The following is a 13,607-nucleotide window of genomic DNA, read 5'->3' as shown; positions in this document are numbered from 1 at the left end:
GTGAAGAATACAGCTATTAAAAGTAAGTTTGTTTCTATGTGAGGAAAACAGAATCAAGCTCCAGCAGGTGAAACAAAAAAACCCCACAAGCTGGCAAGATCAAGACAAAAGCATGAGGAGTAATTTGCACAGAAAATAACAAATCCATCTTCAGTCATATGAAGAAGCCAGTCAGACTGCTTGAAGAGTTTAAAGACAAAGTACAAAAGGAGCTACAGGGGAGGGGGGTGAGGTGGGGGTGTGTGAAGAGACCCCCCTAAAAAGAGAAATAAGATTAATATTTTGCTTGTTTGCTGGGAAAGAGCTTAGGGGATTCCCAAGACAAAACTCTCTTTCAGAGTACAGAGAGTTCTCAAACTGAAGTGCCAAGAGAAGAGATTGCATGTCAAACAGAAAATAAGAGATGTGTAACTCATTTAACACTGCCTTAATACCAGGAGACCGTGAACAGGGGCTACCACAACGCTGAGTTGCAGAGATCTGGGGAACAAACAGCGCCTGCCTGGTCTTACAGCCAGTCGCCAGCAGGTTCTTCGTGTGCAGATCCATGCTGTTCAACAAGTGATTCAGAAAAGTGAACGGTGAGATGACAAATATGCTCAAAGTACTAAGTTACTCAAGGTTGCAAAAATGAGGAACAGTTGTGAAAAACTCCACAAGGATCTTATGAGACTGACTTGGCCATTAAATGGGCAGGCAAAATTCACTAAAGTTTACAGGCAAGATGATAAACATAAGGAGAAAAAGATTCTTAAATGCATAAAGCAATGTGTTTTGAGACAACTATTACCAGTCAGGAATGGGATCTTGGGGTAACAAAACAGCATCTAGAACAAGAGAGTGTGTTAGGAATTATGAGGAAGAGGAGAGACAACAGCATTAAACACCAGTGGAAATCTCTGGTTCACCTGCATCTTCCATATTGTGTGCAGTTCTGGTCACTGTCTCCAGAAGGGTACAGTAGAACTGGAAGAGGCTCAAGAAAGGTGACAAGGACAAACACAGCTCCCTCCCAAGGGATTACTGGGCAGGGTAGCCCTGCATCTGCTGCCAGGCAAAGCCTGACATGAAAAAGTACCGTTCAAAACACAAGCCAACAGACAGAAGGCCCAGAGGAGAAAGAAAACGTGGGATCTAGTCAGAAACACAACTCCTGTGTGTCAAACACTGGTGTCACCGTATGGGAAGCTGGAAGGAATAGTAAAAAGAAACATGTGATACAGCTTTGGTTGTGTGAAGGATAGAAAGCCAAAGGAAATGCAGGCCTTAGCTGCTGCAGGCACAGATGTGTGAGGCCAGGGCAGCAGCAGCAACCTGACACACAGGGTTCTGCTTCCCAAAGGATACTGTAGAGTTTTCGGTCCTTGGACTCCGACCGCATGCGGCTCAGCTGCTGTTTATGACAGCGCAGGCTCCAGGGGTTATAGCTGATCTTTTCAGAGCTCAGACCGCTGTTCCCATCCAACATCTGAAACGGAACATCTGAATGGATGTGCAAGTCCACCCTGGGACTTTTCGTTTCCTGGATGCTGCTGGTGTAAAGACAGAACAAACATGCCTGTTAGAATCCACGCGTTCTCCAGATACTTACAACCGTCACATCCTCCCCTTGCACACAACTATCTCCTGTTCCTTCTCCTGCTGCACACTTCACACAATACAAACCTTAACACCAAATCCTCGCTAATACCCTGGGCTGTGGACCCAGGCTCAAGGATCTGGTCTGACATCTCTGCTGGGTTGTATTGTAATTGATAGAGTAATCAGGAACAGTTGTTTCTCAGGGAGCTCTGGCTGGTGTGAGGAGGCAGAGATCTGTGTTCAAAGCACCCTTGGAAGAAACCCCTGGATTAATAACCAGGTGGACTGAAGAGTGTTCGAATCTGTTCCACATGCTTTCGTTCCACATCCAATAAGCTGCCAAGGGTTATCGTCTGTCAGAAGCACTTCACGTGGATGAGTTCATCCTGAACACAGCAGAATTTCTGACACAGTTTACAGTGCCACAGTGTGCCAGGCTAGCAAGTGCAAGACAGCCTGGCCACTCTACAGAAGTGCAAAATGCCCTCGGCAAAAGGAGCACCAGAGCTGAAAGGGGAAGAGAGATTTCCCACTCATCATGTTGTCACCGGCCCTCAGAGCTTTACCTCTCAGTGTTGTCACTGGCCAGGCCAGGCTTTTCCTCCTTGTGCTCAGTGCCGCTGCTTGATCTGTGAAGGCTCCGACGCGAGTGCTTGCGTCGTGGCTGGTCCCTCTCCGGCATATCATCCTGCTCCAGAGCCTCGTTCTCCACGTAGGGATAGGCCACCAGGTTAATGTAGCCATCGCTGTCTCCCTCAAAACAGACAGACACCACACCTGCCAGAGAAGTGACATGTCAGCTGTTTCCCAGAGAAAGGAATACACAGCCACGAGCACCCAAATGTTCATTTTCCTCTCCCCAGTTGTAGCTCAGAGCAACAAAGCAAATCCAGATCAATGAAAGGAGGTTTAAGAGTACAAGAACCCAAGTGTTGTTAGCACAGCACAGAGGAGAAATCCCCCAAATAGTGCTCTGTGTCACTACCTGAGCAAACAGTCAGAAGCAGCAGGGGAAGCTCTGCAACCCACAGGAAATTAAGGACAAAAGTGCAGCTGGCAGGCTGAGGGGAGTGATTATTTCCTTCCATTCAGTCTTGCAGCAAATGGAGAAAGTCAAGCACAGTCTACCAAGGTGTTGAGGGGGGCAAAGCATACAAAATATATATCTAGCTCATCTGGGTAAATATCTATGTCCTGCAGAAGCGTTCCCACTGCCGACAAGCACATCACTGGCCAAGGATGAGTGCGCTTCCTCTGCCAGAGGAGCTCTCCAGCACCTGAGCTACGAAGTACAGAGCTCTGAGGCTGAGGCAACACCTGCCACTCTTAGCACAACTCCGCCAGTCTCACAGAAAAGGGATCTGTAAGGTCCCGGGGCTTCCTAGCAATAAAACCAGGGGGCCCTGGGAGTGGAACTACCTCAGCCAGGTGCAGACAAGCAGGACCATTTGTGTCCTGTCCAGTTTTACCTTCTGAAGGCTCCTGTAAAGCACCATAGTCCAAGGGAAGGTATAGATCTTTCACAGCACAGACTCTGAATATATCTAGCTGGCCAGCCACAGAGCAGGACAGCTGACACTTCTAGTTAAGGCTGACACATCTTCATCTCTGACTCCCTCAGCCCTGAAAATGAGGTTATCAGCCCAACTCCTAACTTGCAAGGACAAAAATCTTTCATTGGCTTGTCACCAGTACTGATCATCAACTGAGCACTGCAAGGTTTCCTCATGTTTCTGATGAATCATTTGATTTATACATCTAGCTGCCAGGAGGCTCAGAAGCCAGATGCACCGAATCAAATGATTCATCACAAACGTGAGGAAACCTTGCACTGCTCAGTTGATGCAGGCCATCATGTTATGTCCTTCCTTTTTCCTTATCTGCACTAACAATGCTAACAAGGCTCAGGCGGCTCAACAAAACATCAGAGCATTTCAGGACTCCAGCATGTCACTACATAAACACCACTCCAAGGGCTCTGGCTGCCTGGATGTGCTCCTCAAGATATCTCTGTGAGAGGGCAATCTTACAGTAACATCTAAGTGCTCAGACAGGAAACATCGTCCCCAGTATTCCTCTGCCCCAGATCAGCAGGAACAATTTCTGGCACTATCAGGAAACTGCATGAAGCTCTCAGATGAAATCCCACACTGGGGTGGAAGTGCACGTCCTATGCCTTTAGGCTACCAGGAAGTATCTGACTTCAAGAAGACACATCTCCATCTGGACTATCAGCTTCATCAGCTTTAAACCCATCTCCCAAGAAAAGCCTGACATCATACAGATTCTAGTAACTACACAGGCTTCAGCTGAGATTTCTGATGGGTTGCTAGAGCACCGTATGGCCCCAGAGTGGCTTGAGGGTAACAAGAGGAGTCATCTGTTGGAGACTGTATCTTTCATTCATGACCTGCACAGACACAGGTAGGTAAGCTGACACTGCTTCGAGACCTTCCGGCTGCAGCCAGATCAAATGGCAAGACCGTGAACAGACGGTGGTCCCAGCTGTCCGTGAAGCACCATCTTCCCAGTGCCAGGCAGTGACAAAGCAGAGGCAACAGGAACGTGGAGTGGCCCAGAAGGCTACCTGCCAGCGTCACCATCCTGAATACAGACACACAGGGCCGAAAGCGTATCGAGCTTCTGAAAGATATGGATGAGCTGCCAAACTTCCTACAACAATACGGACACTGGAAAATTCCATTCCTTCAAAGCAGCTGGGGACAAGGCTTCACCTCAGCGCTGGGAAAGCAATGCTTCCTGCTTCAGCAGCTTTCTGATACGGGTCCATAAAGGAGATGGGGTGAGGAAGCAATAAATTACAGGACTGGAATGTGCAAATGCTCAGTAAATGATCTAACTTCATTTGCTCAAGGTCAAGGCTGTAATTGACAATAACTTGGTAGTCAAATTACTTCAGTTACACATCCATAACCTTAAAGTTCAGACTAGAAATGTCACACTGCATATTTTTTGTCTAGAAAGAGGAGCACATTAAACTCTGCACGCCTACAAAGAAAGACTCCCTCCTTTCCAAGTGCTCCTACCAAATTGCTAGCCTGCAAAAGGGAACTAAAAACAACAAATAAAATGACACCAAAAGACAGCAAGGGATCAAAGCTGCAGGAAAATGAGAGGGCAGGTTCCTGACACATGTCAGTGCATTCTGGAATGACAACAGGCCTCACCTTTGTACTCAGGTGTGAACTCCTTCATTTCTGGGGGCAGAGATTCATAGAAGCGCTGTTCTCTGGTGATGAGGGGCTTGCAGACAGTATGGTCATCGTAGCGCATCATGCTGCTGTGGCCGCCCACCTGGTGAATGAAAGGCTCCAGCAGGACCCCCCGGTCTCCGGATCGAGTGGCGTTCTTGCCATACTTGCCCACTTCCATGGTTTGACAAACACACATTGCGTTGGGCACCAGTTGCACTCTTGGAGCATGGGGAGAGCCACATGGGCTGGGAGGTGCAGCTCAACAGCGGTCAGGCAGCCACAGGGGGGAAATCCTGGCAATCTGCTTCCTTACAATGATCTGAAAAAGCAAAGGAGATTCCTGTGAATGGAGGACCACTTGCATTCACTCCCTGTTGGCTCAGAAGTTTTTGGTATTTATTTCTATTCATAACTGTTCCTCTTCTGTTCTCTGTTTACATCGCACTTGTTCCAGCATGCTCCTCACCACCTCTTTCATCCTACAGGTAAACACACACTAACTCAGAGGCAGCCTCATCTAGAGCTTCTCCAATAGGGTTGACAGGGGAAGGAGGAGATATATTTTGAGCCTCCCAACTTTAGAAAATACTATTTCTTTCCTTTAGTTCATTTTATCAGTAAGACAACATGATAATGGAGCACTAACTGAGAGCTACAGCACAATTAAAACCAAGCCCACACCTGCCTATCAGTAACAGTGACTGACACAGGCAGAACAATCATTTCAAGAATCTGAATTCCACTCCTTATATCTCTGCATTTTTAACACCTAAACAACTAAATAATTCCTGTTCACCTCCCACTCTAACACCGTTTCCTCCTTTACTGACCCACTTCTCTTCAAGCTAAGACATGAAAGACTTGGCATAAGACAGTCATTCTGTCACTGTGCATATGCTGTAACTGAATGGATCCCACTCGGATTCTCTCCTTTATTACCCTAAGCCCTTCAGAACAACAATTATTTCCTAATGCTTTCACAGCACCTACATGCACAACAGGTCCCTGATCTCTAGAGGTAGGCAAGAGAGATCACTAAATCCAAATGAGATTAGAGGTGCTTTGGAGAAGACAGATGCTCTTTTAACATTTGCAGAGTGCCCAGCACAGCCACAGGACAATGGAAAAGTAAAGCTGTCCAAATTCTCTCCAGATGCTTTGCCCTTTCCAGCTTAGATCATAGCTGCTCCTGAGGCTGCTGGGGAAAATACCACAGGATTTCCTCACAACGATGAGTTACCCAAAGCCTTTGGTACAAGAACCATATGGCGACTACAGTTTCTGAGTTCATCAAATTTCTGATTTCTTAGCATAGCCACAGCCAAGGGCAATAATTTAAGAACTGAGGGATCTTGGAGGCCTGAACAAGGGACACGGTTCAAGCTGTTCCTCATCTGGCCACGGGATGTCTCTGCAGTCACGCAACACTGCCGAGCTGGGGAAGTTCTGGGTGAAGATGAGCTCTTCTCCCTCCCCTCCAATTCAATCATGTAAGAGATGCAGCCCAAGAGATTCAAAAGGAGGGGCAATACTTCATAACACGTTTAACCCATTCTAACCCCAAAGCTCCCCGCAACAGGACAACGCTTCTCTCCCTGTCTGCACGTTCCTGCTCGCTCCCTCGCACTGGATTTTGGGACGGTACGAGTGTATGTACATTTGAGTTGAATCATCTCACTGATCCCAGGGAAAACATTTCCTTTTGTGGTTACATGACCACACAACTACAGTCAGTGTAAGGGGAACAATGTGACTATTTAGCTGGCTTTTAAGGTGGGGGCCAGGGAATAGGAAGAAAAAAAACCAACCAACAAAAAACAACACAGATGGTCCCTCTCCAACTCATATCAAACTCTTCTCTTCAAGGTATCGTTCAAAGTCTGTCTCCTAAACTCACTCAGAACCCAAGTCATATGACAAAGACAAAAACATGCTGTGGATTTTTCTCCTCCCTCTTATTTGCTTACAAGAAGAAATTTCAGCAGCAGAGGCTCACTTACGTCATATGTTTTAGTTTGGTTTAATGGTAGTTAATAGCCAAGAACAAGCAATGTGCCAGCATCTGCAACAGATCAGCACTTCACAGATTTCAGATGAATGCTTTACAGACTTAAATCTCCCCTTGCTGATGCAGCTTCGTCTTGGATTCAGTTTCTTTTATTTTGCCAATGACTAAAGCAGAGCTTTCAGTTATTCCAAACAATGTAGGGGGCAAGTTTAAGTTCACACCTTCCTGTAGTTTAAACTTCATGGGACAAGAGAAATAAGAGATTCATCTGTGTGATAACAGTAGTTGCCATACTCAGGAGACATGGATATGACACTCAGGTCTGGTACTAGTCCCAGTTTCCACTGAAAGCCAATCACAAAACATCTCAAGGTCTCACATTTTGCCAGCGACGGAAGGAAGTCCTATTATCCATAGTTTACAGAGGGGGATTATCTAAGCAGACTCGTTAGCTTCACACACCTTCACTAACTTCAGATGGTGATCACGAACACCCAGGCAGACACACCCCTGCCCTGCAAGGCCCACGCAGACTGTTCCAGCAGTGAGGAGTGCCTCACCTATGGGCTACAAGCAGATTTTGGCCATCAGAGCAAGAGATCTGTTCCCTTTGCCTACTTTCAGCAGCCTTCTTTCCTAAAGGTGAGCAACAACAAATCGTATGCCACCTGCATTATTCTGAGGACAGCAGCCACGGGCTCTGCAGAGTCCCTCAAGCCTTCTCCACTTCATGGCCTAGAGAGAGCCATGAGATGACTGCAGTTGTCCACGGGTTCTTGGGAAGGCGGCAATGAAAACAGGCTGCAGCCACCAAGAAGTGGCCCAGGCTCACTGCCAAGTACCCCACCGCCCCCAAGAAAACCCAACATGACAAGTTTCAGATGTGCAGGCACACTGGGAGGGAGTGACAGCCACAAAAAACACATTCTGTGGCTGTGACGCAAGAGGAGCCAGGCACCAGGTGGGGAGAGAGCCTAAACCCGGTTACAACTGCTCACGTACTCATCCACGCGCTCTAAAGAAAACAGCCATATAGACAATATTTTCCCACGTACGAGTGAGTGTGAGAAAAAATACTTTGTGGCAAGTAGCATTTCAGAGACAACATTTTTAAAGAGGAAGCTATCTGCAGGACTTGAAAAACAGACACTTTATAGCTCAGATACAGCTTAGTGTTTTCCAGCAGACTATCTCAAAGTAAAGGGTTATTACTAAATATGGACACTATCCACAAATAAAGACAGAAGAATCCCAGCAGTTTCAAACAAATATAAAGCAGAAAACTATTTGAAGGACTAAATATTACTCACCCTTCCTCTGTTAAACAAAGGCACGGGTTCAACTATTTTAGCTGGCTTATAAAACTCACGAGTCCTTCCAATTATACTGTAAAATGCAGTGCATAATCCACAAAACAGCCTGAAGGAGACCAGTTCATCCAAGCAGATCCTTTGGTATCCTTCAACACCACCACTATAGCTCAAACAGCAGTAAGATGTTCAGGCCAGTTTAGCATCCCCCCTTCCAATAGACTGATCTATAATTAGCAAGACAGACAACCCATTGAGCCAGACTCACAAGAGGTAGGAGGTGAGGTTCAGGAGCAGAGTTATCGGTGACTACAGAGGACACACCACATCCCATATTCCATTATCCTCCCTGGTAAAAAACTTGTACTGGAAAATCATTTGCTCTACAATATTTAAGTCTAGATGCCTGTCTGTCAGTGTATCTGTTCCAAATTTGAATGTCATACCTACTGTTCCAGCACTTTTTAGCAGGATGGGCATAAAGAGCAGCAATAAGCTGTACTTTCTTGTAGTAACGCACCAGATATTTCCAAACAAAAGTCAGGAAGACACACAAGGTGACTCTGCTCTTCCTAAGTTGAGTAAACCCTGCCCCCAACACCAACATTACCCTCCAGGAGGGAATGTGCCCCTCCACAAAAAAACCCACAAAACCAGTGCTGTGCTCTTGGAGACCCAGAGTACTCTTAAACATTACTGAACCCTGGCTGAAGACTACTGATGTCTTACAAGACCACCACCAGCATCAAGGAGATGCCTGCTCCTGCCAGTTCACGTCTCCAGAGCACTGCCATCCCAGAATGCCAGCACAGCAACAAGGGAGCGGGAAGAGCAGGGATGTCCTCTTTGATGGTGTAACTTAAGGTAACAGGAAAACTAGCCTCAGAGGTCATCACGCACTTGAGAGGTGGGGGCAGAGAGCTGCACTGCAATGGGTGTGAGAATTACTGCAGACTGCACCACGATGCTGATGTTCCCACTCTTTATAAGCTGTATTGTACAGGAACACTGGCAGTGCTTCATGACTCACTAGTAAAGCTATTTTCCAAAATAAAAAGAACAAACATTTAAAATTGTAATGTATTACACAGCGAGAAAGCTGACTGCATTAAGCACTGTTGACTCACGCCTTCGTTGTAAGCAGCTTGCACGTTCATCTTTCCAGCATCGCCTTGCTGCGGCTCCTCGGATTGTGGCCAGCCCTCAGGACCTGCGGTGCTGAAGACTAAGGCAAATGGCCACTGACGATTCTGGAGACAGGCCACAGGCAAGGGATAAATACTGACCTCAAGGTCATGCTGACAGAAGTTGGACTTTCCCTTCACAACCCCAAAGCAGTCAGGAGCAAAGCACAAGAATACAAAATACCAGTATACCAGGCAAGAGGACTACAGCATTTGGCCAGTGGGTAGCTGGTGACTGCTTCTTGTGAGCTAGACTCGTGAGCAGAGAGAAGCAGCAGCTTGCATCCATGCTGAAAAGCATGGTGCTTTCTAGTCATGCTGGACTGGCTGACCCAACTTCTACAGAATAAAACCCAGCCTAAGGGAAAAAAAAAAAAGCATCTCCCACTGCGCTATGAGATCAGCTTCCCAGCATTAAAGCTGACCCACAGGCCTGAGACATGTCTGTCTAGTCAACAGAAAACAGAGATGACCCCTGGGATCTGGGCAGAGAACACAACTCTGCAAGAACCTGCAGCAACATTTAGGACGTAACCAGAAACATTTGGCCAGCCTGGTATCCAGGAAGCTAAATACTTTCCTAGCCTACTTGACCACACAGCTCTGAATCCTGAGCCTTCCCCTGCATCTTGTCCAACACTTGAACTATTGCCACCAAATACACACGCTGTCCTCACCAGGGCAAGTGTGGCTCTTCAGATCGAGGCCAGATAGTAGAATACAGTCCGTATGCATGCACCAAAAGCGGAACAGAAGTCTTAGGAAAAGCTGAAGAAAGCCAGCTGAGGAAGAGAATGCCAACAGTGAGGCTGGTGGAGGAACTGCAATAAACAAGGCCACGGGGAGGACAAGTCACAAATAGGTGTGTTCCACCCTGCACCACGAGCTGAACAAAAGCATGCTTCCTTCACCAGTACTTTTCCTGCCTCAACAACTGGGTACAAATGCACCAACTGCTGAAGTGTGCACAAGGGAAGAGCCTAATCTACTTTAAGACAGAGCTTACAGAAAGGACCACATGGAAACTAAAATTAGGCATACCCTATGTTTCTGTCTCCTAGAGATCTGAAGGAAGATATTGTGCTGTACTTCTATCACACTAATCACAAAGCTTCAGCACTTTTGCCAGCAGCCTGTGAGACCAAGAATCTTCTTCTCTTCCTAAGAAAGGAGCGGAAGTTAAGCCTTTTCAGCTCCTTCTGAAGAAAGAGGCTGAGCTATGCACTTTTAACTGGCTGGAATGCCTGGTTTTAATGCCTAGATTAAAACCAGTGCCTAGATCTGGGGTTAAAGGCGGCTTTTTTCTTGGAGTCCAGATTAGCAGGAACTGCAAAGGCCCTTCTGCTGTCACCTATGCATAAAGCATGGCATGCTTTCAAGGAACAACAGGGTACTTGAAGCCCTTGCTGGGGATCTAGACTCAGGGCATAGACAATACCTGTTTTCTCACACTGGCACACTGCAGCAGTAGCTTTTTTTAAGCCAAGCCTTAGCACACAACAGTGCATAGGGAACATCGGTCATGTTTAGCAACATACGGAGCAGGTGCTCTGCAACACTTTGTGAACATCTGTCACGCAGCTGTCTGCGAGTGAGGGTAACCAAAGCTGGGGCTCAAATGGCCTCTTCCAGCTTGTATTCCTGTTTGGCCTGATCCTGGAAAAGCTGGCACTACTGTGATAACATCAGGCTGGGGAGCAGGAGAGAACTGCACATAACAGGGATGATATAAGCCAACTTTAATTCCCTTGCTGCTCTTTTCTCTGGGCTTCCCCTTCCTCACTAAAGAAATGCAGCCCATTGGCAGGAGGGCACAGGCTGCCTGGGGACCTGCCAGTCCTTGTCACCACTATCAGTGCCACTGCAAAGGGGAGGCTGGAGGAAGGCCCAACCACCACTACTCTTTCCTCTCCAGCGGCAGGGAGGATGAGCGAGAGAGGGGGAGCTGAGCTGCTGAATTCTGCGGCACCTCGCCACAAATATACCCTGCCTCAGTAGTAAAGGGCACCTTCCTTCTCTGTTCAGAAGCACTGGCTTCAGACCAAGCCCGAGAGTTTCCATAGCAGCAAGACCTGATCGAATACGTACGTTAACAAAAGGTTGCTTTATCAGTACCGGCCCAGAAGATTTTTGGGAGAGCAGGGTCATCCAATATCAGCTTTGCATTTTGTAGGAGAGATGTGAGTATGACACATGCTTTCTAGAGAAGAGCTTAGGGAAGATCAATGCTTGTGAGGCCTCATTGCTCAACTTTCTGTGAGCTAATTTCTGGCTTCTCTTCATCTCGTCTACAAAGAGGAAAAAAGTCTCCGCTGGATACAGGTTATTTTTAAACCATTCCAACGCAAATGCTGCCATTCAGCACAGCTCTCAGATTCAACAGAGACAGTCAGAAAGGAACTTATTTTCAACAGTCACAAACCATAAGGAATCAACCTAAGCAACCAGGAAAAGACACTTGAATTCACACTAGTGAAGGGGCTCAGAAAACTCACCAACAGGCTCAGCAGTAGCAAACTGTAGTCCCTGCATCCATAGAGGGGGGCAGGAAGGAAAAAAATTCACATCGATCCCATTGAAGAGCTTTGGCTCAAAAACTAACTTGGAAAGAATTTGTAACTCAACTTATAGATTGAATAAGCAGAGGGAACAATTTCACCTCCTGTCTCAAAAATGGTTTTTTTTTAAGTTTTCATCAATGCCAACAATAAAGCATACCTGCTCTTCAGTCACGGACCTTGGCCTCCTCCCCAACAGGGAGGCTTAAATAAACAGCCACATCCCTGAGGAAGTCCTGAAGGACTGCACAATCATCCAGGTGACTCCACCCAAACACCTCCCCACCAGTAGGAAGAGGATGGAATGACTATGCTGAGTTCAGCATGAGGAGTACGTTCAGGAACACTGCACTTTCATGTCAGCTGTGGGTGCCAAATTCTACCACCTCAACAGCATCAGAAAGTGGGACAGATGAGCAGGTAAACGCACCACGCTAATCTGCTGACACTAAGAGAATGAGTCAGAGCTGGTGATGCCAGTGCTGAACCAAACATACCACGCAGCAAGCCACTGCTGGCAGAGAAAAGGTGCGATTTTGTGGCAATGTGCACAGAGCTTGGCCAGATGGATGGCACTGGGGAGGACTGCTCAGAGCCAGGGGGGCAGCCCCACCTAACAGACCAGAATCTGCCACAATCAGGTGAGTGGCAGTCTCAGGTCTGTGCCACAACAAGAGTGAAGAGAACAACTGGCACCTCCTAAGTTCTTACCTCATCTGCTCCCGGTTAAAAATGCCCCAGAAGTCCTTGGAGGTATCAAGGCTGGAGCCAAGGAAGTCAGTGTGGCCTAATCACCTACACAGAGTAACGGCTGGCCCCCAAGCTGGGAAGATGCTGTCGTCACACATGTGTGCAAGCACCTCTGAAGCTTGAGCTCCCCCTCACACCTCCACACAGACTCGATAAGCAGAAATGGTTGTGCACCTCAGGCTTGTGTGCCTCGGCTCCTAGCCAGTACAAACACCTGGAAGCCTGGTGGGAAGATGGGACAAGATCCTTCCAGCTTGGGTAAGCACCGGAGGAAACCTCCAACAAAAGCACCAAAATCCCAGAAAAGCAAAGTACTTGCACAGCAATAAAAATCAGGCTTGAGAGGGTGGTTGACAGGAACTGAACAGTCGATGTGCTGCATCTTACACCTGTCACACACAGAAAGGAAAGCACAGAGGCCAAAGCAAGGATTCTGCAAGAGGAAAAACAGCCAACTCCCCTGACTCAAGAGCAAGGGCACATGTATACTCCACTTTCAGACCATATGTAGGCTGCCAAGAAAGAGAAAGAAGGGGTGTTTTCTGGCTCTTTGCCCTCCACCATCTCATAAGTTATCCTAAGACGACAAGGGAAAAACAAAAACAAGACCTACACAGAAAAACAAAGTATAAGATCTATTTAAAATTAAAAGTAAAGTAAAGCAAAAAATTTCCATCTATCTGCACTTAATTTTTTTCTGCTTCCAGAATGTGTAAAAACATTGAATTAAGGAAGAAAACCTGGGTGAACAGCTAAGCCTCCAGCTCTCTCAGAGAAATGATGGTCAAAAACCATACATCAAAAGCTTGGTCTGCACAAGGAAAAAATGCACGTTGATACTTTATTCACTGACCATGTTCTCTCCAGTTCAGTAAAACAGGACAAATTTTGGGGTGGAGACAACTGCTCATCTCGGTTGTGATCTTCCACAATGAAACCAACTCCATCCAAACGCCTGGCTTTAAAAAAAAAATACCCAATATTATGTTCAGATTTCTTTT

General features: G+C 46.8%; 1 protein-coding gene across 11 annotated transcripts in view; it reads right to left on the bottom strand.

The window, feature by feature from the left end:
• IP6K1 (inositol hexakisphosphate kinase 1) overlaps positions 1 to 13,607 on the bottom strand; it is a 39,172-nt gene that overhangs the window by 4,526 nt on the left and 21,039 nt on the right. For 6 of the 11 annotated variants that reach the window (XM_074836564.1, XM_074836561.1, XM_074836565.1 and 3 more), the window contains 3 exons: positions 4,770 to 5,115; positions 2,148 to 2,358; positions 1,348 to 1,532 (listed from right to left, as the gene is read on the bottom strand). In XM_074836564.1, coding sequence (XP_074692665.1) covers positions 1,348 to 1,532; positions 2,148 to 2,358; positions 4,770 to 4,992 — 619 coding nt within the window. In that variant the 5' untranslated portion in view covers positions 4,993 to 5,115. Of the gene's footprint in view, positions 1 to 1,347; positions 1,533 to 1,665; positions 1,825 to 2,147; positions 2,359 to 4,769; positions 5,116 to 9,241; positions 9,261 to 13,459; positions 13,566 to 13,607 lie in introns of those variants that run through there. The other 5 variants (XM_074836563.1, XM_074836568.1, XM_074836569.1 and 2 more) reach the window with 5 other exon arrangements.

Source organism: Strix aluco, chromosome 11 (assembly GCF_031877795.1).
Source record: "Strix aluco isolate bStrAlu1 chromosome 11, bStrAlu1.hap1, whole genome shotgun sequence".
NCBI classification, from domain to species: domain Eukaryota; kingdom Metazoa; phylum Chordata; class Aves; order Strigiformes; family Strigidae; genus Strix; species Strix aluco.
This window is presented reverse-complemented; position numbering and strand designations above follow the sequence as displayed.